We start from the raw sequence: 25854 nt of genomic DNA, 5'->3' as shown, positions 1-25854 counted from the left end.
CGCCCTGTTTACTTTACTATATTTCATCTTTTACCTATTTAACTTCAAAAAAGATGCATTTGTTGTAGGCAAGGATAAACTTTAGTACATAATAAAATATAATGATGCGCCCTAATCTAATTACAGTTTTGTAGAATATAAATGTCTCACTCCAATTACAATTTAATAAGGTCTCCAGTATCTCACTTTATTATATTTTCTTTTCATCTACTTTAATTTTATTATCTTTTCTTGACTCCTCTTTTTCAATGTTATCCATTCAATTTGACTATCTTTTCTCTTTTAACCCTTTAATCACATAAACAACAATTTCTCCTCTAATTTGCTCCTGTACAATGATATATCCACTTTTTTTTTTTATCTAAAGATTTATACTCTATGAACAACATATTTGATGCCAAATTTTTATGCCCTACCCTCGTGAGGGGAATTCACATTAAAATGGCTTTCTCGTTTTTTAGGTGTAGGAGTGAGATGGTATATTTTCACCTTAAGAAACGTTTTTATGGTGAGGTTTTGGGAAAAAAAATGTCACCAACCACACAATTGGACGGCTGAGATATCCAAACTGGCAGAAGGGAAGAAGAAAGATAGAGGGGCATTTTAGTAAACTCGTTCTAAATAATCAGCGCCAAAATTGAAGTGCGTCACCTTTGACAAAAGAAGAAAGAAAAGGAAAATGCTAAACTGACTTACTACGACACTGCGTTCAATAGCACTGACGTGGTAGCGTGTACAGATGCTTTTCCTCGAAATACGTATGAAAGCATTAAATGGTTTTGTCGACATCACACGTCAGCACAGTGTTGAAGTAGAAAGTCACTTGAGCATATTTCTTTTTAGAGCAAAACACAGGCGTTGCCGTCACACTTTTCAAGGTAGTTACGTGACATTTACTGCAGCAGAGAAAGTGAAGCTTATTAGGGCTCTGGGCTTTTCCTTTCCATTTTGTTTTATATTATATATTTATTTTAAATTTCGCTTCTCTCCTTCTCTCTCAAAGCTCCAACACAGAAAGAGAGAGAGAGAGAGAGATGATGAAGATGGCTTCGAGAACAGCGATTTGCAGAGGACTTCTAAGAAGAATCTCGGGAAATGGAGCTCGATCTATGTCTTCATGGTGGAGTAATGTTGAACCTGCACCTAAAGATCCGATTCTCGGTGTCACCGAAGCTTTCTTGGCCGATCCAAATCCTGGAAAAGTTAATGTTGGAGTTGTGAGTTTCTTCTTCGGTTCGATTCAAAATGAATCAATCAATCCTCTGTTTTTCTTTCTTTTTGAATTTTTTTTATGATTTCTATTTAATTTTGATTTTTCTGTGGTAATTTAGGGAGCTTATCGTGATGATAATGGAAAACCTGTTGTTCTTGAATGTGTTAGAGAAGCAGAGAGGAGGATTACTGGAAATCTTAATATGTAAGTGTTGGTTTCTCATTTCTGATATAATATTATACTTATCGAACAGTGAATTATGTCTTAAGTATTAGTTTTTTATAAATGATTTAATAGATTTTCACATTTTACGGAGTTATTGATAAGGTAGGAATATGGTCTCTTATCATGTCCACTGCTTTTTGACCTCCACTATATACGTTTCTATTCTTTTATTCGATGCTTTTGGAATCTTGATTTGTATAAAAGAAAAAAAAAAAGGGAAATTCTCTCCAACTGGGTTGTACAAAAGCAGCCAATGCGGTGAAATATGTAGAGATAGTTGTGGAAAAAACACTAATTTTTTTTGGTAACTAAATATTACTAATTAGGAGTTTATAATGCTACATATTAGTAGAGTTAATCCACTCAATTTAAGGATTAGGGTCAGGGATTTGATAGAGGATGTGATGGATTTTTTCCAATTTTAATTATATAAATTTACTCTAGTTTTTTGTGAAAACACTAGGAGGCTTGCTCCCACTGTGGATAGGGATGCTGATGATTGTCTTATTTGCCTCAAATTTGATCATTCTCTCGTCTTCTTAAAATTTTATACTTTGTTTAGATATCTTGATCATCAAGTTAAAAATTAGGTTTGTAACATTTTGGTATTTGAGCATTAGTCCTTGTATTGATCATTGGGAAAAAGAAGGGGGTGGTCATCTTTTACTTTTTCAGATCTACAACTTTAGTACAATCGCGTTTGAGTGTTTTGTCTGTGTCAATCCATCTCAAACTATTTTTAACAATTTTTTCACCATCAAATGGCTTCATTTTCACCAAGAAATTTTTTATAACACTGGTACCGTTTATACACTGTTTTTCTTTTTTATAGGTAAATGCTTGGTTAGGAGAGGTAATATGATTAATGGTTAGCATAATAAGTATGTGGAAAAGTTAGTATTTTTTTACAGGATAATGAAGATACTAGTAGATGGTATGATGGGATATTTTATCAAATGTGTTGTATATTGAAAAAAGACAAGATAAGAAATATATGTGGGGTTATATTTGCTAAAGAAAATTTCAATTGGACAAGATAGAACTCACAATATATTTTAAATAATCAATGTCTTATACAGGTACCATGCAACTTAGGTATTTTAAATAATCAATGTCTTTTAATTGTATATTGAAAAATTAAAGGAAGAGGAGGACTATCTTTGATTAGATGAACTTTCTTTCTTTCTTTCTTTTTTTGTTTCCTTCTTTCTTCCAGGAATTGGGTATGGGGTTAGGTAGATGGGTGTGAAGTTTCTTTTATCTAAACTCATGGTTTCAGGGATGAATTATTTTTATTGAAATGGATGGTCTTTATACCCTGTCAAGCTGGTAAATTTGTGACAAGTTTATTTTATTTTTTTAATTTGACCTATTATAATTGTCTGCATTTTAATAATGCACAAGTGTTGTCTGTAAATGTTCATGACAGGGAGTATCTTCCCATGGGAGGGAGTGTAAAAATGGTTGAGGAAACATTGAAGCTAGCTTATGGAGAAAATTCTGATTTAATCAAAGAGAAAAGAATTGCAGCAGTGCAAGCACTTTCAGGGACTGGTGCTTGCCGACTTTTTGCAGACTTCCAGAAACGTTTCCTGCCCGATTCCCAAATTTATATACCTGTGCCAACCTGGTCCAAGTAACAGCATTAACCTTGATATTCATTTCAATTCCTCTGTTATTGCTTATATTTCTCAGTGAGCATAATATGAGGAATTTTTTATGAAATGTATTCTAGCTGTAAGGACTGGATACAATTTCTCATGGCAATACCTGCCTCTTCGAGGATTCAATTGACAATATGAATTCCGCAGTTTTATGTTTTTTTAGCCTATAATTGATTTATTTGAGACTCTAATGTGAGAATTGTGCACAGCCATCATAACATCTGGAGAGATGCCCAGGTCCCTCAGAGGACTTTCCACTACTACCATCCTGAAACTAAGGGTTTAGACTTTGCTACATTGATGGATGATGTTAAGGTACATAAACATATCATTGTGCCAAACATGGATCCTTTTTATTTCCTTTTATATTGAATTAATACTGATTTTTCTTACTGTTAATTTTTTTTGTTTCTTTTCTTCTTTCCCCCCCCCCCCCTTTTTTTCTTATGTACCTCTTGTCTATAGAATGCTCCAAATGGCTCATTCTTTTTGCTTCATGCGTGTGCTCATAATCCTACGGGAGTGGATCCTTCAGAGGAACAATGGAGAGAGATATCGTATCAGTTTAAGGTAGGGCTCTTTAGTGGCACATGTGTCGTATTCATTTTGTAATGAAGGTGCTACCTCATCAAGGAGGTAAAGTTTGTGTTGATAATACTACAGACCTAGGATCAAAAACCTGCCTTCACATGTAAATCTGTCCTCTCTTTTTTGTTTACCAAGTTACAAGTGAAATTTGGTTATTGATACGTACAATTGATTGTTCTGAATTCCAGGTGAAAGGCCACTTCCCTTTCTTCGATATGGCATATCAAGGTTTTGCAAGTGGTGATCCCGAGAGGGATGCAAAAGCAATCAGGATATTCCTTGAGGATGGCCATCTGATAGGATGTGCCCAATCATATGCCAAAAATATGGGGCTCTATGGCCAGAGAGTGGGATGTCTCAGGTATTTTTATCGTAATTTATGTTCATCTGTGCACATGAGTTCTGTTTCTATCTTGGTAACTTTAAAAACCATAGAGAAATGAATCTTTTGATTTTAGAGGTGTTCCATGGTATCATTCATTAGTATGTTGGCATCTTTACCTGCTTCGCGAAAAGATTTCATATTTGCAGATGTTTTAGGTATCATGCATATTAGTTTCCATTTTTTGCATCCCAATGAGTTTCAACTTTCAAGCATGTTTTAACTAATAATTTCTTGCTTATCAGGATAAAAAGTGTTCTCTAATGTGCTATTCAGTAATTTGTGGTGTCCAATTTCTTAATAGCACGCAACAAGAACAAATTAAAATGAAGAGACTTGAGTGAACCAAGTGGAACCAACACAGATCCGAGTTGATACTCTTTAGGCTATGTTTGGATGGAGAGAAGAGAAACTCAATTTCTCTCCACGATGTTTGGATTGATAGGAGAGAACTTGGGACAACTTTGGAATTTTAAAAGATCTAGGGGCAGAGTTGGAATTATAAAATATTTTAAAAGGGTTTCTCTCCACTTTTGGAAAGAAAGAAAACTCACGTTTTTTGGTCTCCTCTTCTCTCCCCGCTTAACAATCCAACTAAGAGAAATGGAGAGAAACTCATTTATTTTCTCTCCTCTTCTCACCATTTCTCTCTTTTCCAAACACAGCGTTAATGATTGCAACAAAATAGAGAAACTTACTGGGGGAAAGGGCTTTCTCATACTCTTTAATGATTCCATGCTTTTCTCATACAGCGTGCTCTGTGAAGATGAAAAACAAGCGATTGCTGTTAAGAGTCAGTTGCAACAGATTGCCAGACCCATGTACAGCAACCCACCTGTTCATGGTGCTCTTATTGTTTCGACCATCCTTAGTGATCCAGACTTGAAAAACTTGTGGCTGAAGGAAGTCAAGGTAATTGACATTCTCCAATTAACTGTTCTTGTCTTAGAAGAAAATTTCATTGGCATTCACCTTGTATTACTTGATGTCGTTAACCATTTCATTTGAGGCCACTTTGGAAGCATGGATCATCAAATTTTATTATTATCTCATTTGAGGTGCTATCAGAAGTGAATCATTTGATGTTTTTGGCCTATTTGTGGCGGGTTTGGCTTTCCTAAATGTTAGAAATGAGGAGGCATAACATGAGACGGGTATTTTACCAAGATAATTTCAGATTTTTTAGGAAATGTTCTCAACTCTTCAAATTTGGTGGAAGATCGATGATTTATAAATGTCTACTAGACACTCGAATCAATTCGGGAATGATCGCATTTAAAAGGAACAAAATCATGAATGTGTGTAGATTGGAATGCTCATTTGTTTGTTTTCATCACCTCCATTTCAGGTCATGGCGGATCGCATTATTGGAATGCGAACTGCTCTTAGGGAAAACCTTGAAATTTTGGGCTCACCCTTGTCTTGGGAGCATATAACTAATCAGGTATATTAAAGTTTGCCTAATTCAACTTTCAATTCTGTTTCTTTCCAGTAATTATTGGTCTCTGATTATTTCGGACTTCAACAAGCCCTCAAACTCATGTTTTTCTTTTGATCTTACTGGTCTTGCAAACAGATCGGCATGTTTTGCTACAGTGGCATGACACCCGAACAGGTGGATCACTTGACAAATGAATTCCATATTTACTTGACCCGTAATGGCCGTATCAGGTAATAGTGAATAAGCTCAACCTCTATTTGATATATTGTTGCTTGGACGTTATTCTTCTTCTTTGCATTTGGCACTTTGGTGACATGTTTTCAACCATTACAGCATGGCAGGTGTAACTACGAGCAATGTAGGATACTTGGCAAACGCCATCCATGAGGTCACAAAAACTGCTTAGATGTTCGAGTTAAACCAAATGTGCTAATTACCTTAGAAAGTTAGCTGATGTTGAACTTATATTTACTTTTTTTCATTGGGGGTGAGGGAATAAAGTGGCAACATCTATGTGCTCATTTACTGATTTATGTGTTGTTATCAGAGGGGGTCAAGTAATAATTTTTGTTAATGTCTTTCTTCCCTTATGGATCGTTTCAGGAGATGTACTTAATTAATCCCTTTTTGTTTGGGATGATTTTTATCACATGTTCTCTTTCTAAGATGCAAAGAAGACGGATGGTTTGTTTGAGAACCGAAAAATTATAAATGCCATTAAGATGATATTTCTAGTCGTTATTTGGTAAACCGTATCGTAGATGAAATTATAATGGTTTTGAAGGGTGTTTGTTAAACACGAACATAATCCATTATTTGATAATGTACATTGAAAAAAGAATGAGGAAGATCCAAAAGAATAAAATAAAATCGGATCCGAAATATATTCAAATATTCTCACAGCATCTCTCGTTGTATCAAAACATACTGAAATGGTAGAAATTTTGAACCATGCTTTGTTACCATCTATGGGGGGATCAAACCATTTCCTTCATTTGTTCCTTCAAGCTCCTCAACATCTCAAACAAAATCCACCATTCTGGATGTTGTCCACTCTCCTTGGAAACAAAGGAATACAAACCCTTATTCACCTCAATCCAACTGCAGCCAGCACCTTTCCTAACCCCTTTCTCCTCCATCTTCTTTCTCACCACCTCCACCTCTTCCCACCTCCCTAACTCCGCCAATATATTAGATAACAACACATAATATCCTGGATTCTCACAGCCCAATTCTATTATCCGTCTTCCCGTATGGACACCAATCTCCAAATTGGAGTGGATTTTACTTGCACCAAGCAATGCCCCCCAAATATCGGTGCTCGCTTCCATTGGCATTGTCTTGATTAAATTCAAAGCTTCATCCAACCGTCCTGATCGGCCCAAAATATCCACCATACACGCGTAATGCCCTTCTCTTGGACTTATTCCAAAGTCCTTCATGCTTTTAAAAATTTTGATCCCTTCATCAACAAGTCCTCCTCCATGGTTACAAGCTGATAAAACTGCAATGAAGCTGACTTGGTCAGGCTCTTCAACCCCCCTAAATATTTCAAGAGCCTTCTCCCCAAGTCCATTGACAGCATACCCTCCGATCATTGAGTTCCAAGTGACAAGGTTCTTCTCTGTAATCAGATCAAACACTCTTCGTGAGTATTCGATCTTTCCACATTTGGCATACATATCGATCAGTGCACTACCCACATAGGTCTGATCTTCGAAACCATTCTTCAATGTCCATTGATGGATTTCTTTCCCTCGTTGTATACAAGAGATGCTTGCACAAGCCGAAAGAATACTTGTAATGCTGATTGGATTCGGCTCAGTTTTTTCCATAATCATCTGTTTAAATATGTTATGGGCTTCGGTAAAGTAGCCATTCTGTACATAACCCACAACCATAGAGCTCCAAGAGATCACATCTCGGTTCCTGATATCTGCAAAGACCCGAACAGCATTTTGAATCGAACCACATTTGGCATAAACAGATATAAGAGCATTTCTAACTCTTCTATCTGATTCCAATCGGTTTCTATAACAGTAACCATGGATTTCTTTACAGTAACTAAAGTACAGCATATTAGAAACTGCGGGAAGGATACTCGCTATAGTTACAACGTCTGGTTTCAATCCCAAATCCAACATTTCAATAAAAATGTCCATGGCATCATTGGGTCGATCATTCTGAGAAAAAGAAGAAATGATTCCACTATAGGTGACAACGTCTGCATCAAAGCCTATAACCTTCATATCCCGAAGTAGTTGTATGCTTTCTTCAAAATAACCGTTCTGAGCATAGCTAGAAATCAAAGCATTCCAAGCAACCTTATCGGGTCTAACTTTGTTATCAAACACCCGACGAGCTCCTTCAATCCTTCCACACTTCCCATACATTGAAATAAGAGAATTACAAACAATGGGAGAAGATTCAAGTCCACTCCTCAACACATATGCATGTATTTCTCTAATAGTTGCAGCCGAAGCACAAATTGATAGAACGCTCACTATTGTTACTTGGTCAGGTCTCATGTCACTTTGAACCAATTCGCATACTTTATCCATGGCTTCCGAATTGAACCCATTCTCTACATATGCAGAGATGATCGAATTCCACGAAACAATGTCTCTCTGAGGCATTCTCTCAAACACCCGAATCCCATCAAATACACTCCCACATCTACCAAACATAGCAATGAGGGCATTCGAAACGAATAAATCCAATTCCAGCCCATGTTCCACGGCTAGCTTCTGAATGTTCTTGCCTTGTTGAAGATCTGATAATAAAGCACACACCTTCAAAAGGCATGAAAAGGTGTAAGAATCTGGCTCTAGACCGTCAAACTTCATATAAAAGAGATCCAAGGCTTGTTGATAGAACCCATTTGTAGAATATCCCCTGATCATGGAATTCAAGAGGAACACATTATGATTGGAAACCCGACGGAAGACCAATTTGGCAACTTGGATGTCTCGGCACACCGAGTAGAACCCAATGAGTTTGGTTGCAAAGAAGGAATCCTCTTCCAACCCATTGATCACAATCTTTGAATGAATCAATTTGCCCAAAACCAAGTCCTTGTTTAGAACACAATATTCAAGCAACTTTCCATAATTTTTTGTATCTTGGATGGAAGAAACAGAGGATTTGCAATTGAGACTTTGTGAGAAAGATTTCTTACAGAATGAAATTGGTGAAAATTTGAGGGATGTTGGTTTGATGAATGAGATTGCTATTTTATGGATTGGATTGAATGATGAAATAGGTCTCATGTTGTCTGGTTCAAGGAGAAGATATGGGTTTTGCAGAACTCCAGATGGGTTTCCATGGCTGGAAAGCTGGAGAGAAGGTCAGGAAGGAGAGAAGAAAAACCGAAATTTTGAAATTAATCCTGATATGGTACTTCGGGAGGCACAATATTAACATGTCTAGTAAGTTTCAGTGGTGCTTAAATGTTTGATTTTGGTCTACCAAGTCCCATACAACGTTATTACAGTTGTTAAATGGTGTCATATTTCTCATAAGGAAACATAGTAAGATTTTGACCCTTACTGAGGGTCGTTTTCCTCAAATGGATTACCACATCAGCAATCCAACACCACAGCCCTCTAAATCTCATCGAAAAACTCAGATCCAATATGTTTTTTTCAAAAAAAAAAATTATTTATTTTAAACTTAATCCAAGCTTTTGAAAATGGATGGTTACTGAACTTCTACATAACTCCCAAACTTCAAATTAAAATTTAATAGTGAAAATAATAATAATAAAAAAATTAAAAAAAAAAAATTCCAAGTTCATAGAATTTTATCCTCTACAGTCCTAAAGCATCAGATCATGTTTTTAGATGCCGCGACGGGAGTCCAAAGACCCATACTAAGGATGAAATCCTTACTACGTTAGTAAGGCCAGTCAGACTCTTCTCATAAAAATAAAGATTAAAAAGAGTTTCTATTGCCACACCAATTTTTACTAGAGCACCCAAAGATGTTAGCTAAATTATAAGGTAAATTACACATGAATTGGAGTGCTCTTAGTAAAAGTTGATGTGGAAATAGACTGTCTCTTAAAAAAATTAAAATGAATGAAATTGAGAATAATAAAACTTAGAAATTTGAAGGACCTGTTTGTATAGGCATTTGCCCACCAACAATTTTTTTTTTTTTTTTTTTAGTTTTTATCAAAATAAAAAAATGGTTTGGTTGCTGATTTTTCTAAAAAGTATTGAGCGCTTTTTAGTAAAGAGACAAACAACAAATCCCAAGTATATTGGCAGAAATTAATTTTGCACGAAAATTTGATACATGCAAACAAAATAGGAAAATACAAAAGAGACAGAATCCTAAACCCATTTCATTCTATTTGCAATGCTCCAACCTTAATTTCATAAACAAATCATCGTTTATGTGTAAAAAATAGGCATTTTGATCAATTTGATAAGTTATAATTTTAGATTTTCTTATAATTGTAACATCCTAATTATTGAAATTATTGATTATAAATTAGCTGATGATATATAATGTTTAATCAATGAAAGAGTTCGATGTACATAGATTTCTCATCTGTCAATTTTTCAATGTATTTACATATAACACTTAATATATATTTTTTAAATTGTTTCTTTCAATGCCTGAGTTCAGAATGAATCAAGTTAAACATTAAAGAAGAAAATCAGAGAAGCTGGAAGTATGGTTTCCAACATCTTCGGTTCATTTTTAGAATGTCATCAAAGAAAGTACGGATGCGGGCAAGACAAGGGCTTAAGAATATGAGGAATATGGGTTTGTGCTTTGTCGTCTAAGAACAAAATAACAATATGGACTCACAATGAATAAAAAAAAGAATAAATAAATAAATAGAATACCTATAACCACCATAGACACCTTAAAATAAATCCACTTAATTAAATGTTCCCTAAAGTCAGTATGCACACACTACCAAAATTTTGATATAATCGAGCACGATGCTACAAGCCCATGCCTTCGTACCATGTAAATGATCCCAAATCACCGCTTAAGAAATCAGCCAACCAGACCAGCTTGAAAATGGTACCAGTGTCGATGTTCTTAACTAGAATAATACAAGATCACGAAACAAAGTTGACGTAGTCCAAATTCAGCCCCCAACACTGCCGAGCCAAAAGAAAAATGGAAACTGGGCCAAAGCAATGAAGAGCAAGAGATAGTGATGCTTGCTCGAATCATAACTCCTTACTTCTGCGAAAAGAACTCTCTTCATCGTCTTCACCAAGAACATCCCCATGCAAAAACATGTACACGGCATGAGAAAATAGTACGAGTAACTCCATATGATCCTCCCAAGAACAGCGACACACATCCCTGTAAAAGCATATCCAGCGTACGCAACAATGTCTAACATCGGTGCTTCCCCACTACCCAACGAATATAACGATACCTTCAGCAGAAGGACCTGAAAAAACCAGCCAAGCAGTCCTTTCGTAAACTGCAGGCTCAATGCTTCTGGGCTAAACCTGCACCACATGAAAGACATAAGTGGCAAATATGTAAATAAATTATTGAAGAGTAAATTAAGCTGAGTCTCTCACTTTCCAAGAAGGCCCAACATGAAGCCGGCAAGAACCACATAGGTAACAAATGCCATCAATGGGATGTACAGATCTGGGGCATTTATATCATAGATTGGAGGCTTATAGGAAAGCCTGCCCCCAACTGGCTCAGTTATTCTTGTCCAGTGCCCCTGGAGGAGAAGAGTTGAGAGAAAATGGCATTATTAACTTCTGAGAAAGAAACAGCACACATGCAAAAAAAACATTGGATGGGTATGAGCTTACTCTGTGTAAGAATGGAAACAGAATAATTTTCAATTTATTCCTCACGTACTGGTCATTCACTTGGAAATAGTACTGAGGATCAGAGAAGTATCTGCTTATCTGTTCCATGTCAAAACAAATTGAAAAATAAGAACCCATTGCTATGTATTTATGAATTCAGTGTGTCCCACATCCCATTTGGTACACATGGCCAGGGGACATGGTTTTAAAACTCGGTTTGACGTCTCGTCTCGTTCATGGAAAAGACCAAGTTGTCTCGGGCGAGATAAACCCTCGTAACTCTTTTAAAATATATATATAATTATAGATTTTTTTAATTATAAAATAAGGTAGATTTGAAGATGTTTAGTCATAAAATCATATTTTATTTAGATAATATGGGTTTAAATTTTTTTTAAACTAATTATTTTAATTAAATTATACAAAATCCCAGTTGACTCTGGCCGAGATTTACTGACTCGGACGAAATCTCGCCCGAGTCATATAATTTATCTCGCAAGATTCCGCACAGATGAAACGCCTTGTCTATCCATCTTGGTCTCTGACGAGATTTAAAACTATGCCGGGGGATGTGGGACACGTGGCCTTTATCCCAACATTGCATTAAATCAGAACCCTTGCCATTTGATCATGATCTTTTATTTGGCCAATTAAAAAGAATATGACCAGTGAACTATGAAGGAGGCTGTCAATCAGCGGCTAGGATCACCTAATTAATGAAAACTTTGAACTGTGATACAAAAGGTGGAAAATGTTTAAGTGGATTGGATTAGTGACTGAAGAAAATGTTCACGGAATGGGATGTAGGTCATAACATTAGTGTCACTCAAGGACATAGTAGTCGATTTTATTATATCAGCAAATCGTTTGTGTGTATGTGTGGTGGTGCCCTGGTTATGCTACATACATTGCTTTGCACATACTCAGAGCTTGAACCCAAGATTCTCTCCCCATATGCACCCAGTCCACCTCGGACAAGTCCTGATCCAGCTCCATAGAATGCATTTCCAAATGGGTCAGGCTGGATGTTTAATGGGGGTATCCGCACCCCCATCTGACCTCCCACATTCTCATACATTTCTGTAATAACAGAGAAAGTAAAGAAAAAATCATCAGCTTCAATAGGCTAAAAAAACACCAAAGAAGAGTTCTATTAGGAAACAAAATTCTCTGTTTTATGCCAGATTGATGACTGGAAATTGAAGAACTGAAAATAGTCAGCTTCTAATTAAATTCAAGGCAACCCACAATATGCCGGAGGGAGCTTCAAGCAAATGAAGAAACTGAAATATGACTAACACATCACACCCCTGCAATATTATTATTTATCAAAAAGATAAAAGGGGAAAATTTTTGAATAAGATCGGTTTTCCATGCCTCGTGATCTTAATTTTTGTCATTCATAAACAATGGGTCATTAGCTTAGAAGCAGAAATCTCCAACCCAAGATACAACCCCAACTTCAAGACTACCCCATGTTCATTATACCAAGAAACACCTACCACTACTAGCTTTTCTTTTCTTTTTTTGTCAAGACCAACTTTAACTTGTACACTTTTGTTCTTTCACCAGCTTTCTCATTTCGTGTTTCAATCAACACAGTAAGTTTATAATTATTGAAGAGGATGGTTACTCTGGGCGGTCACAACATACGGTTTTTAACTGAAGGCAGGGAATACACACAAACACAGATGTGGCAGTACCCAATGGTTCCAAGCTTGCAAATTGAGCTAAGGAAAAAAAAACACAGATGTGGCAGTACCCAATTGTTCAAGAATGCTTACAGGATATAACCAATTCTTTTGCTCCTAATGAGTCACACGGGTGATGACGTGTCCCACATCATAGAGGTATTCTCAAAGAAGTAGTTCTTCTACATAGGCTTTGAAGACTATATTCTCCGATCACAAAGTCAAGTTCATGGGTTATTTTTGGAAGGCGTTAGTGATGAAAATTGAACAAATTTAATATTCTCTAGTGCATACCATTCCTAATGGTTAAATAAAAGTAATCAAAGGATTTTAAAACATATTTTGTGATTCTTGATTAGAAATAGACTTCTAATTTGGACTCAATCGGTACTTCCACAAGTGAATTTTCTAAGAACACCTCTATTAATGATACTCCTAACAAATCATTATTCGAGACTGCTTCGGGATAAAACAAATACACCCTATTGATCTAATTTCTTTGCTCATAATGAGTCCAACGGGTGCTGATGTAGAAAATTGTACACAACACATTAAAATTAAAATTATTCACAAGGAATTTGGAAATCCATTGCAATAATAATAATAATAATAATTTTAAAAAAAATATATCATTGCCACAAGTAATGGACATAATAAAGGACCAGAAAAAGTGCATCACATAAATTGAATATTTTTTTTTCCCGGAAAAAAAAAAAAAGAAGATTTGGTGATATATCAAGAAAATTAAGAGTCTCCTAATAAATATATCATCAATTGAATTCGGCGAAACCAATAAATTTAATTAGACATCTAAAGTCATACACGATCATAGAGCATACATGGAGATGATTCAAGGCCTGATTTTTGGTAAGAATGATCTCCTCCTCACCTTGGAGGAAAGTTCAAAAATAACTAAAAAACTACTAAGATCTCATTTTAGAAACCCTAAAACAACATCCAATATCAAAATTTCATTTATAGATATAGAAATACAGATCAAAATAAGCATGAATTTAACTTCCAAAAAAATAAAAATAAAAATCGAGATCTAAAACTTACCTTCTCAGTGGCAAAAATTATTGAATTTTTACGAAATTCAAAAGATTTCGGTGATGGGATTGTAAATAAGAGACTTAGGAGGAGAAACTTGATTAGGTTTTCTCCGAATTCTTCTGAGAGAACAATAGTGGAAAGCGTGTGAGAGAAGGTGGTGAGCATGAAGCTTCTTCTGTTAAAAAGCTTGGAAAATAGAGGAAAATGACGTGTGTCATAACTTTATCGCCGTCCATCTAGGTTCACTAGTGATCCATCTTAGCCGTTGATCTAATTAGAATCTCTCTAATTATCTACAGCTGTACGATTAAAGGTAAGAGATTTCTCGAGCGAAGCATCTCTGTGGGCCCAACCCAAGCACATTCTACCATAAGTTTGGAAAAATTATTTAGTGGACCCTAAAATTATGTTGTCTTGCTAAATGCACCCTTAATTTTGGACGGCAACTTAGTACTCTAATCAGGAAAGTTATTTCAATTAAACGCCATTGGCTTTATAATATAAAAAAAAAATGTAAAATATCATTTTATATGTTCTAGTCTGATGCAATCTCTCTTAACTTACATCAGATTTTTAATGGTGATTTGTAACGACGAATGAATGATGTACTTACGATTCAGAATATTTAATCTTTGATGATCAATAAGATTGTTACGATCCAAAATGATAAATTATTTATCAATTTTTTTATATAAAAAGTATCAAATTATGCAGAAAAATATATCATTCAACACCATGATCTAGTTTAATTATGAATCAATTGTGATTTCATTGTTTAGTAATCTCAAGTGACATGTTCATTGCTTTGTAAACCCAACGGGTTGGCATAGAGGCAAGCTGAGCCTTGATAAGCTCCTCAGGAAGCATGGGTCCAATGTTTGAAATCCCACCAAACTATGAATTTCTTGGGGCCACCTTCCAAGGTCCAGTTAACCCTCGAGTCAACCTGTTGCACGTAGGACTTCTTTAGGGGTGGTGCATGTGTACCCACAATATCAAAAAATAAACAACGTTCACTGTTTTGTCTAACTTTTAAAGCGATTGATGCAATGTATGAAAAATGACTAATCCTCAACTTCTAAAATTCATGAAAAATAAACCGAACATCTTTTGGATGTATATAAGCTTTTGGGGTAGCTCATTCATATACACCCCAAAGGCACATATAATAATAATCAAACTCATGACCCCCCCCCCCCCCCGGAAAAGTCCTACGTGCAACAAGTTGAGTTGAGGGTCAACCGGACGTGGCCCCTAGCATTCATAGCTTCATGGGGTTTCCAACACTTCACCTACCCTATCTAAAGAGCTTATCAAAGCTTGGCTTGCCACTAGGCCAACCCCTTGCAGTTGAATTCATTGTTTTTGAAAGCAAAACATCCATCCATCATTCTACAAAGCAACAATGCTTGAGATTACCGAGACTGGAAAATATTACTGACAATTTTTAGAAGGGCAACTGAGTACAAAATGTCTGGTTCTCCTCACTCTAGTTAGAACATTGAACTTGAAGATGCTCCTAACAGTAATAGGAGTTAAGAAAAAGAGAACTTTGTTATATATTTATTTGTAAACAGACATGTATGGTTCATTCTTAACGAGTGATCATCAGCATCCTTAATAGGATTTACAGAGCTAATAAATCGGTTGTATAACATGCAATTTTTCTTTTAAAATTCTTTAAGAGCTGTTCTGTCGATTGTATTTGCAATTCATCCCCTCCTCCATCTTAACAAATTTGAGAAGTAAATGCTGCAGATCTTACCCAATGAGCAAGCAATGCCAATATCTGCTAGGGTTGAGTATGCATGAGGCAATAAATACTTTTCATCACCTAGGCCCAGATAACTCCATAGCTTCAATGATGAACGAAGATTCTTCAAGAACATTACTGTGATTTCTAGGGGAAAGGATTTCTCCTTGTGATTCTTCCTCATGTCCTTCTGATCCAACTATACCTTCCAGGACCTTTGCAACTTCAGACATCTTCGGTCGCTGGTTGGGATGTGGCAGAGTGCACAGCAAAGCCACCTCTACTGCTTTCTCAAGATCATCTGCATCAAAACAACCATGGAGATCCCTATCCACCAACACTTCCGGCCTCTTCTCCTCGTGCAATGTCCTAACCTGTATAATGTTGGGTAATCGTTATCCCTGACTTTATTGGATCAGTGGGATTTTTACGTACTCTTCCTTGCATGAAGCCTTGAAAAAACAACAATTTTACAAATGAAACAAAAAGGAAAGAATGATGGTTATAGAGAGCACTCAAGAGGAATTAGTTACCCAATCGAGAATCATTCCTTTCTGAACCTGACCATTTCCTGCATCTAATGCCTTCTGCCCCGTTACGAGTTCCAAAAGTAGTACACCAAATCCAAACACATCAGTTTTTTCAGAGGATTGCCCTGTAGAGAGATACTCAGGGGCAATATGTCCTACAGTACCCCGCACTGCAGTGGTGACATGTGAATCCCTTTGATCTAAAAGTTTCGCAAGTCCAAAGTCGCCAACCACGGCTTCGAAACTTTCGTCAAGTAAAATATTTGCAGCTTTGACATCCCTATGAATGATTTTAGGGTTACACTGTTCGTGCAAGTATAGAAGTCCACGGGCCGTCCCAAGGGCAATTTGCATTCGTCTGTTCCAATCTAAGGATAGTTTCTCTCGGCGAGGATCTGCACATGGTAATAAAGATTAAAAGAGGATAAAAGAAACAAAGAAAATAATATTTACTCTCCCATGTGAAAAATTAGAAATGATCCACGATTTTACAATTTTGTCTACGGAGACAAAAAGATTGAAACTGCACGGCAAACATAATCTTGCAGGATTACGAGTGATTGACTAATATTTAAACCTCACCCCAACCTTCCCTAAGAACAAGAAAGTCTTTCCAATTTCAGAATCATTTAACAGAACATCAACCCACCCTTACACACACCCAAGATAGCAAAAACAAACCTCTCAAGCGATCGGCTACACTTCCATTTGACATGTATGGATAAACAAGCAGCCTCTCATTTGATGTCATACAGAATCCATAAAGACGTAAGAGGTTCCGGTGCTGAGCCAAGCCAATCATCTCCACTTCTGTTTGAAACTGTACCTCTCCAGTAAAATTGGGATCCTTCAATCGTTTAACTGCCACTACTGTCTTATTCCGCAAACATCCTTTATAGACAAGCCCAAATCCACCTTGGCCTAATATGTTCTTGGGGCTAAAATTGCCAGTAGCAGTTTGGAGCTCACGAAACGAAAACCTCTTCAGCTGACCCATATCAAATTCATAATCTTGCTGCACTGCAAACATATATGTCAATCGATTGGATAATTTTTAACTTCTTTTCCCCAATGATCATCCATATGTAGAATTGTAACTAAGTAAATGAATGTCTGATTTAGGAGATACCATATGATGCAAAGGGGACACGCCATCTGCACCAATACACGAAACAAACTATCAGCACCACGGAAACTAAGAAGGAACAAGTGACGCCTATAACAACAGCAACCACCCATCGGTGGCGATCACCAGCTTTTTGAGATGGTTTTGAATCTGCAAGAAAACCATGATTTAGATTTTTCATCCAAAAGGTGCTGCTGCTACAAAAGGGCTATGATAGCTTGTGTCAAAGGATACCCTTTACAGGCTTTGGAACATCCATGCAAACTTGGTGGAAAGATGAAGTGCAAAGAAACTTATTCCCTGTAAGACTGCAAAGAAACATATATAGCTTCAAACAATTCAGGGTTCTAAATCTAGAATAGAAAAAATATAAAAATGTCTGTCAAGCATGAATTAAGAACCATCAACAGATACTATCAGTAAACCTACACATCCTGGATTTCAGCTTCCGTTCCTCCCAAACCCCTCAATACCGTCAAAGTGGTAGAAAGTTGCGATGGATCCATTTCGTAGTGGCAAGGATTTCATTTTAGCTGAGAAAAAGGGTTTCATTTTCTCTAATAGCCATCTAATATTTGCAAAAATGATTTTCATAGTCAATTCCAATCACTTTTTACGATATGTTTTTTCAGTACCAGTAGGCACTCAGTTATGGAATAAATGGTTTCTTTAAGAATGGATGATCCCTGTAACACGATCGGACAAATGAGTGCATTGGGTGGTTCAGTTGGCTCCATTTTATAAAGCTTCATTAATTATAATATTTCCAGAAAGAAAACTGATAAGCGTCACCATAGGTTTTCCTTTGAAAATAGGATCTTTCAAAGTTAAATCTCACCTGTAGTCTTTTGCAAGTATTCTTGGAGCTGGACCACTAAGATTATTGAATGAAAGATCCCTGTTCGTAACATTTGGATAAATTTCATAATTGAAATCGAAGAATATCCAAAAGGAAATTGAAGTCAGATGTGATAGAATACATACAAAAAAGAAAGACCTGTGAGATTGGCAACGGCTTCAGGAATCCGACCAGACAACTTGTTCCTGCTAAGCCGCCTGCGGAATTACCATCAGAAAGGGTTACAACACCATAGAATAAAATTAGCCCTAAGAGGCTAGCATAAAAGTCATAGAAAGAATGTCTAATTAAGAACATAATCATACACTTACAAGTAACTTAGATGAGTCAGAGATCCCAAAGAGCTTGAAATTTCACCATCAAACTGGTTACCTGAGAGATCAAGTGTCTGAAGCTGTGAGAGCTTCCCAATCTCAACTGGAACAGGACCAGATATTTGGTTATTCTGCAATAACCTGCATGAACCATATAAAATAAGTAGAAATGAGCAAATAACAACATTGAGAAGTTAGAGTATGTCATTAACAATGGCAAGGAAAGAATCATGGTGGAGTAATAAATTATATTTTAAAGTAGCATATGAGAAATAACATAAGAAAGAAACATATTACAATGGCACAATTATTAACATTGCTCATGTAGACGGAGTTATCAGGTAAAACTTGAAGATGCTCATTTTTTTAAGGTGATGTGCTAAACTAACTCATGATTGCAAGAGCAATTCCTCCTAGGATGTTTTCAATGAAAAAAATTAGGGCATTTTAGGAATACCCCTCCCCCCTGTTAAATTGGTGATATAAGGTTTACCCCCTTGCAAAATGCAAGATTAGGTTTACACCCCTTGACCATAAGTCAATGTTGCATTTTCTTGATGATTTAACAGTGAAATTTTGATTTTGATTTTTTTTTTTTTTTTTTCCAAAATGCTCTTCAAATACTTAAAATCACTAAATCAAAATCTGGAAGGAAAAAAAAATCAAAATTTCACTGTTAAATCATCAAGAAAAAGCAGTGTTGACTTACAGTCAAGGGGGTAAACCTAATATACCCAATTTAACAGGGGGGGGGGGTGTTTCTAAAATACCCAAAATTTTAGCTAAGGCTGTCAAAACTCATTCTCAACTGCAAATCACTTTAATCTACAACTTATGTGGAAGATCTCATGGAGAGCTTGTAACTTGTAAATGGCCTCAGATCAGACCATGTCACAAGAAATAACAATGGTGTGGAGAAAATAAATGTGTGCCTCTTATCGCTCCTCATATAACTACACGGATTACTTCTGTGCATTGATAGGAAAAAAGCCAAATGAATCAAGTACATTGCAACTGCTTTCTCCCTGTCCCCTCCTCATTTTTTCTCCAACTTCATATTCTTCTTTTTTCTTTATCCAGGCAGGCATGTCGAGATAATTATGAAAAACAAGCACATCACTTGTCACGTTGATAAGGATACATGTAAATCTGGAAGATCAATAACACGATATAATTATCGAAGTGGTCGAAAGAACAAGGTTGTATCCTAGTGGGTTATCTTTGACAAGGGACAATCTTGGAATAATGAAATATCCGTGCTCCACTAGAACGGAAGTGTTATAATACAACATAGCAACCTTTATGTGGGAGCCGAGCAGTAATTTAACCTTTAATTAAAAAGAAGGGCCAAATCAATGTTATTGCTTACACTAGTATTGCGAAATCTGAAATGGATGAAGTATGCAGATGTTCTTGCACAAATTCTATCCCCTGATATGTAAGAATATTTACGAGATCCTTCATAATGCAAATCCAACAAATCTGGCACTTTTTTTAAAGTGCACCCATTGTGTTTTAGCAGTTCAAACATTCATAAACACACTCGTTTTGCACCTCATAGATCAAACTACTAGCAAAAAAGGTCCCAGAAAAGGGTTTATGAAGTTTCAAAGAGTGGAAGAGGAAGCAGTTTTTTCACCATCAATGTTATCCAATTATCTCAATTAGTAATATTTCAAATCAAACATAAGCTTCTTATGTTTCACTCAACATTATTATCAATTATAAACTAGCTCTAAATGAAATCAATTTGTTAGGTCAAAGCGTAAAAACTGTCAATTTCAAGCCCTGAATCATCCTAAAAATATATAAGCACAGAAGAATCCTTCAAAGATATTAAAATTATAGGACTCACAATGTCTGAAGGTGAGTCAAATTGCCAATACTGGGAGAAAGAGTGCCTGGTAAGCCTTTACTGGCCATTTCTCTGCAAATTAAAATTACCCAAAAACTTAAAATCAAAGTCAAAAACTATGAAATAAAGCCAAAAAAATTTAAAAATTAAACAAAATAACTTACAGAGAAATTACAAAACCCTCAGGAGAGCATCCAACCATGTTCCAAGTACAAGGATCTACCGAATTAATATCCCATCCATCAAGAACATCAACAACATCATCTCTCAACTTACTCTTCACCGACATCAAAGCAGCCACTGCTTGCAATTACCAAGAAAGAAAAAAAAAAAAAAAACTCAATTCGATAAAATAAAAAAATAAAAAACGAACAAAAAGTAAAATTAGGGTTTTCTGAAGGGAGGCAGACCTTCATAGTTGACACCCTTGGGAGAGAGAAGGCTGATGGAAGCTCGAACTAGAGGTAACAACAGCAACAACAGATTCATCACCACTCGTTCCATTCAAGATTTAAAGATTTTTTTTTTTTTTCTTTGGATTAAAGTCTTCAGAGATTTTTTAGGGTTTTGATCTAGAAAGTAAAGAAGACCTCTGGTTGTTGCCCTGGCAGTGCAGGGTAGACGAAGATTAATAATTAGTGATTGATGGAAGTTGGCCATTGATGTAGATAGTTCTTAGATGGGAATCTCTCGCACCTCGAAATCGATGAAGAAATTAAATTATAGAAATTTGAAGATTTGAAGACATGAGAGTCGTGAGAGCGGTGATAGCGGGAAAGATTTCGAGATTTGAAAATGACAGAGATTGTCACCTTGTCTTATCTAATTAATTATTTAATAATCTTATTTATTATTCATAATTTCTAACATCTAACAATTTATTAGGCGTATTTATAATTTTCTGAGTCGCCTTCGTAATGATTCCTTGCTAGTTCTAAAGCCTTGTTTGCATTTGCTATCAGAATCTGTGGTTGTAAATAGAACTTGAGAAGTACATTTGAATAATTTATGATGAGTTATACAGGAGTGACATTGGAATTTACTGCAATTCTCACTTTTCTGGTGTGGAGGTGCCACGTAACCATGAATACTTTTTTACTCGTATACGGAGAAAACACATTTATGATTATCGGGTCCCGTTCAACAACAAACATTTTGGCAAAACATTTTTCAAAACATGGGTTAGAGATTTTGGATTGGGTTGATTTTTTATGAGGATGATCTCTACGGTGAGGAGATCATCCTCACAAAAAATCAGTCCATTCCAAAATTTCTAGTCCCAGTTTACAAGTTAAAAAATCGTAGACCGTCCATTTTTTGTAAATCATTTTTGATGGGGTTAGAAGTTTTGGAATGGGCTGATTTTTTGTGATGATGATCTCCGCACCGTAGAGATCATCCTCACCAAAAATCAGCCCATTCCAAAACCTCTAACCCATGTTTTGAAAAATGTTTTGCCAAAATATTTGTCAAAATGTTTGTTGTTGAATATTTCCCATGATTATCACATCAATGCAGTGAGAATCATAGTGAAAAACAAAGTCACTTAGGATTTTCTATTTATAATTTTAGAGTAGGTGTAACTTAGCTTTAGAGCATGACTTAAATTTAAGTAAAACTTTGACTAAAAACTTCATTTGATATGAAGCTCTCCATGATAAATTGAAAAAATCATGTTAGCCTTACTAATTGAGTAAGATTTCAAATCTTACAAAGGGGTTTGAGCTTACATTATGGCACCCTAAAACATGATCTAAAACCACAGAGTTGAAGAGAACAAAATTTTAGAAACTCAAGAAGAAAAAAATTAATTTTCACTATTGAATTTTAATTTTAAATTTGGGAGTTTGGTAGGCATCCATTTTTAACATTTTTTTATATGAATTTTTTCATGTAATATAAAAGGTTCTATTATTGGCTTGCCAATGTGATAATTCGTATGGGCCCGACGACTCTTGGTAATATATGAAACTTATTAAATTAGTAAGAAAAATATTTTTCTTAAATAAAATATAATCGTTGGAATTTGAATTTTACTTAAACTCTCCCTTAATTTTAGTTTGAGTTTGGGTAAAAGTCAGTTTGATTCAAGGATTGGAGCGTCAAATGTGACAATTCTACTCAAATTTTAATTTTGAGTATAACTTTGGGTAAGGGTTGGGGATGCTCTTAGTTGGTGAAGGCTTTGAGTGATGATACGGAGACTTGGATTCAAATCCCACTCGTCGTGCTGAACTTGTTAAAAAATAGCATTTATGAGAGCTTAAATTTATAACCCATTGAAACCTTTCACGTATGACTAATTTAAGCTTAAACAAATTAATTTGGACCATCAACAGATTTCATGTAATATTGGAATGATTAGAAAATTATAAAAATGAAACCATTAATTTGAACAACGAATAATGATTTTCAATACGCCTTACAAAGAGCACTATTAACTTTGAATGATTGTTTGAACAACGTTCTACATTAAAGCATTGTCCTTACTAATATTAGCATGTTCAGTTCATGTAAGATATAACCATTTGATTTTATTGTTGGCATTATTATTTGTTTACATGTGTGTAAAAGGCATTCCTCACATTTAAACACGAATCAAGACAATCACGATCTATAATTAGATTAATCTTCATCTTTGTGGGGGATTTTTGGAATCTCCCACTCATCGAAATAGGTGTTAAAATTAATGTGTTATCTCTAATGTTCTTCTTTGGAGGTCTTTTGAGTTTCCAGTCGTCTTCTCCATCGATCTTTACCTGAAAAGACATCAGTGTGATATAACCAAAGAGCTTTCGATGATTAAGTTTGTACTTTCTGTAGAAAGTCAAGAAAGATCAGAAGTGAGAAATGGCTTACTTGCTCTTTGCTTTTGATGTTGTTCAAATTGGATAGAAATGTAAAATTACATGATTTTCTAACATTAATGCCTTTATTTATTTTTAATGGGTTTTATTAATGTGCTCTAAGGGCACATGTCAAATGCAATAAATACACCTTGAAAATAAGCATTTAATGGTATTTTAATATAATATAATGCCTTTATTTATTTTTAATGGGTTTTATTAATGTGCTCTAAGGGCACACGTTAAATGCAATAAATACACCTTGGAAATAAGCATTTAATGGTATTTTAACATAATTTATCCTTACCTCTTACACTAATGACGGCACGTGCATAGAACCATAGATTTATTCCTCGAGATACACTACTCCTTATTATGGAGATATGCAATTGCATATATCGAGGAAATATATGGTTCTATGCGCATGTCATGTCGAGAGAGTAGAGAGGGAGTGAGTTTTATCATTATTCATAACTTAAATACCTCCAATAATACTACTAAGACATTAAATTAATAACCAAAATAATAATAATCTTTGCCAACAAAAATTACATCTCACCAATAATAATTTTACAGCTGTGCTCCCAATCTTACTTCTGTGATTCTTAGAAGCAGAAGCCAACAGAAATCCCAATCAGGGCCTTTGTTTACATTTAAATCCTAAAGTCTTAGGCAACTTAACACCAACAGCCAAACACCTCCCTAGAAGAAAACGCCTAGGAATGCTGGCTCTGGGTGTGAAAATACATGTTGTCGCCGTTAGGACTTTCGAGAAATCAGATTTCGATGATTTGAATTTTGATCAAACCCATGCACCACTTAATGGCAAATCCCAATTTAATAATAATGAAGATAAGCCAATGGAAACAAATTTCAACACCTACTACAACTACAAAATTAGAATTACTTAGATATTGTCGTGTTAAATAGTGTGATTGATTGAAAATTTCGAAGGAATCCTATGCTTTGGGTACACAGTCGTATCTCTAAGGAGGTATTTAAAATATTAATAAAAATACAAGGATGTAAAATAAATACAAATGTCACGTGTCCTGCTACAAGGAGGGTCCACATATTAGAATCATTATTTTCCTCATGAACTTGGAAAAAACTTTGAATCGGGTATCCCGCTTCAAAATATTGAAGAAACCCTACATTAGATTCCACGTGGCATGTGGCATTTCAAAGGAGATATTTAAAATTTTAACAAAAATATAGAGGTGTGAAATAAATAGAAGAGGGTTCCTATCAAATTTGAAGCAGACTGGCCGTTTCTAAGTCGGACTCCATGAACTCTATAATGATGTACCCGAAGCCTCCCACTTCAATATTTTGAAGGAACCCTCTTCCTTCAGATACACATTGATGTCTTCAAGGAGGCATCTCAAATATTGATGAAAATGTAAGGATGTGTTTTAAATATAAAAAGCTTGGACTCATTAGCGTAGCAAAAGTTCTCATCATTCTACCAAAAGTCCTTTCATCGGAGCATTTCAATATTTCTATGTTGATCTATGGATAGATTACCATTGATTGATGTGAGGAGTCAGATCCAACCATTAGATTTACTTAATCAAGCTGCTACTCTAAGTAACAAAGACATGGTTGGGTAATGTCTGGTATGAGCCAGTTTAAAATTTTAAGGATCAATCTCAACATTCTCATCTTTACTTACACTCAATTTTCATCCACTGTTACTTGTTACCATTTACCAATACGTCATTGGAGGAGAGAGAGAGAGAGAGTGTGTTTTTGTTTCTTTTTTGACAGGGCATGTGCCTGCCTACGGACCACCCCCGCATTTACTAGGTAATTTTTGGGATAAATCCTTCATGATGGCCCTTAAAGGGGGATTTGAACTCAAAACCTTTACGATCCTGATGTGTGATCTTTGCCTTTGCCTTTCAAACCCTTTTGGGTGTCAAGAGAGGGAGCGGATCCTCTGTAGTATGTTTTCCTTGCAGTACCATGTAGTGATATTTGACAATTGGAGGAAAGCCACATCACAAATCCACAAAATCTTCTTCATTAACAATTGGAGGTAATGGACTGTCAATTTGCAAAGCCTTCATCAGACTTAAAATTTTGTAATTTTTTCCTAGAAATTAAATCTAGTCTTCACCATGATCCGTATCAATACAGGAGAGACTAGGATTAATACATGGATGTGTGTTTTTTTTCCACTTGAATGGGAAAGTTGCATGTTTCTTTGACTAAAATTTGCCTGCTCAATTCATAGGATGGCATCTCGAGGGGCAGCACTCCCAAAAAGGAAAAATGTTCAACTTAGAGGTCATGGATTCAAGTATAGCTTACCCATCAAGAAAAAGAAAATGGTGATTCCAATGGTTAGAAATCATCCACAAATATTCTTGATCCCCACAGCTCAGTAGTCAAAAATCAAGCATTTTTTTTTTCCACATCAAAATTTTCCAAACCATAGTGTTTTAAAAGTTCCCTTTTCTAACCTTGAACTTCCTTGATTTCCACCATCAAAATTTTGAGAC

General features: G+C 35.6%; 3 protein-coding genes and 1 pseudogene across 4 annotated transcripts; 1 reads left to right on the top strand and 3 right to left on the bottom strand.

The window, feature by feature from the left end:
• Window positions 1-954: 954 nt before the first annotated feature.
• On the top strand, window positions 955-6254 carry LOC147392305 (aspartate aminotransferase, mitochondrial-like). The gene is made up of 10 exons (XM_086457480.1): window positions 955-1217; window positions 1332-1417; window positions 2868-3074; window positions 3312-3417; window positions 3568-3672; window positions 3879-4051; window positions 4825-4984; window positions 5421-5516; window positions 5649-5743; window positions 5847-6254. Exons 1-10 carry the CDS (start codon window positions 1035-1037, stop codon window positions 5917-5919), a joined length of 1284 nt encoding a protein of 427 aa, XP_086313606.1. The 5' UTR covers window positions 955-1034; the 3' UTR covers window positions 5920-6254.
• Window positions 6255-6490: 236 nt separating this feature from the next.
• On the bottom strand, window positions 6491-8544 carry LOC147392304 (pentatricopeptide repeat-containing protein At5g16860 pseudogene; annotated as a pseudogene).
• A 1786-nt stretch (window positions 8545-10330) lies between these two features.
• On the bottom strand, window positions 10331-14239 carry LOC147392303 (uncharacterized). Its single transcript, XM_086457481.1, has 5 exons — window positions 14071-14239; window positions 12228-12400; window positions 11321-11419; window positions 11075-11226; window positions 10331-10999 (listed from the first exon to the last, which is right to left on the bottom strand). Exons 2-5 carry the CDS (start codon window positions 12396-12398, stop codon window positions 10624-10626), a joined length of 798 nt encoding a protein of 265 aa, XP_086313607.1. The 5' UTR covers window positions 12399-12400; window positions 14071-14239; the 3' UTR covers window positions 10331-10623.
• A 1360-nt stretch (window positions 14240-15599) lies between these two features.
• On the bottom strand, window positions 15600-21304 carry LOC147392302 (Leucine-rich repeat protein kinase family protein). Of its 2 annotated transcripts, none has more exons than XM_086457468.1 (11): window positions 20912-21299; window positions 20666-20801; window positions 20502-20573; window positions 18644-18787; window positions 18458-18529; window positions 18312-18371; window positions 17708-17781; window positions 17477-17623; window positions 17029-17367; window positions 16351-16742; window positions 15600-16191 (listed from the first exon to the last, which is right to left on the bottom strand). In XM_086457468.1, the coding sequence occupies exons 1-11, from the start codon at window positions 21003-21005 to the stop codon at window positions 15895-15897; spliced, it is 1827 nt and encodes a 608-aa protein (XP_086313594.1). In that variant the 5' UTR covers window positions 21006-21299; the 3' UTR covers window positions 15600-15894. The 2 variants fall into 2 exon arrangements, with proteins under 2 accessions (XP_086313594.1, XP_086313595.1); XM_086457469.1 differs by having other exon boundaries at window positions 16049-16269; window positions 20912-21304.
• Between the last annotated feature and the right edge of the window lie 4550 nt (window positions 21305-25854).

Source organism: Akebia trifoliata, chromosome 11 (genome assembly GCF_017979445.1).
Source record: "Akebia trifoliata isolate Shusen 1 chromosome 11, ASM1797944v1, whole genome shotgun sequence".
In the NCBI taxonomy this organism is placed as follows: domain Eukaryota; kingdom Viridiplantae; phylum Streptophyta; class Magnoliopsida; order Ranunculales; family Lardizabalaceae; genus Akebia; species Akebia trifoliata.
This window is presented reverse-complemented; position numbering and strand designations above follow the sequence as displayed.

Coding starts and splice junctions, on each gene's coding strand:
- LOC147392302 (XM_086457468.1), bottom strand. CDS start 21,005: ATGGAACGAGTGGTGATGAATCTGTTGTTGCTGTTGTTACCTCTAGTT. Junction 20,574..20,665: donor GAGGGTTTTGTAATTTCTCT/GTAAGTTATTTT, acceptor TTTAATTTGCAG/AGAAATGGCCAGTAAAGGCT. Junction 17,782..18,311: donor ATACTTGCAAAAGACTACAG/GTGAGATTTAAC, acceptor GTTTCTTTGCAG/TCTTACAGGGAATAAGTTTC.
- LOC147392305 (XM_086457480.1), top strand. CDS start 1,035: ATGATGAAGATGGCTTCGAGAACAGCGATTTGCAGAGGACTTCTAAGA. Junction 3,673..3,878: donor AGATATCGTATCAGTTTAAG/GTAGGGCTCTTT, acceptor TCTGAATTCCAG/GTGAAAGGCCACTTCCCTTT. Junction 5,517..5,648: donor GGGAGCATATAACTAATCAG/GTATATTAAAGT, acceptor TCTTGCAAACAG/ATCGGCATGTTTTGCTACAG.
- LOC147392303 (XM_086457481.1), bottom strand. CDS start 12,398: ATGTATGAGAATGTGGGAGGTCAGATGGGGGTGCGGATACCCCCATTA. Junction 11,227..11,320: donor TGTTTCCATTCTTACACAGA/GTAAGCTCATAC, acceptor CTTCTCCTCCAG/GGGCACTGGACAAGAATAAC. Junction 11,000..11,074: donor ATGTTGGGCCTTCTTGGAAA/GTGAGAGACTCA, acceptor CATGTGGTGCAG/GTTTAGCCCAGAAGCATTGA.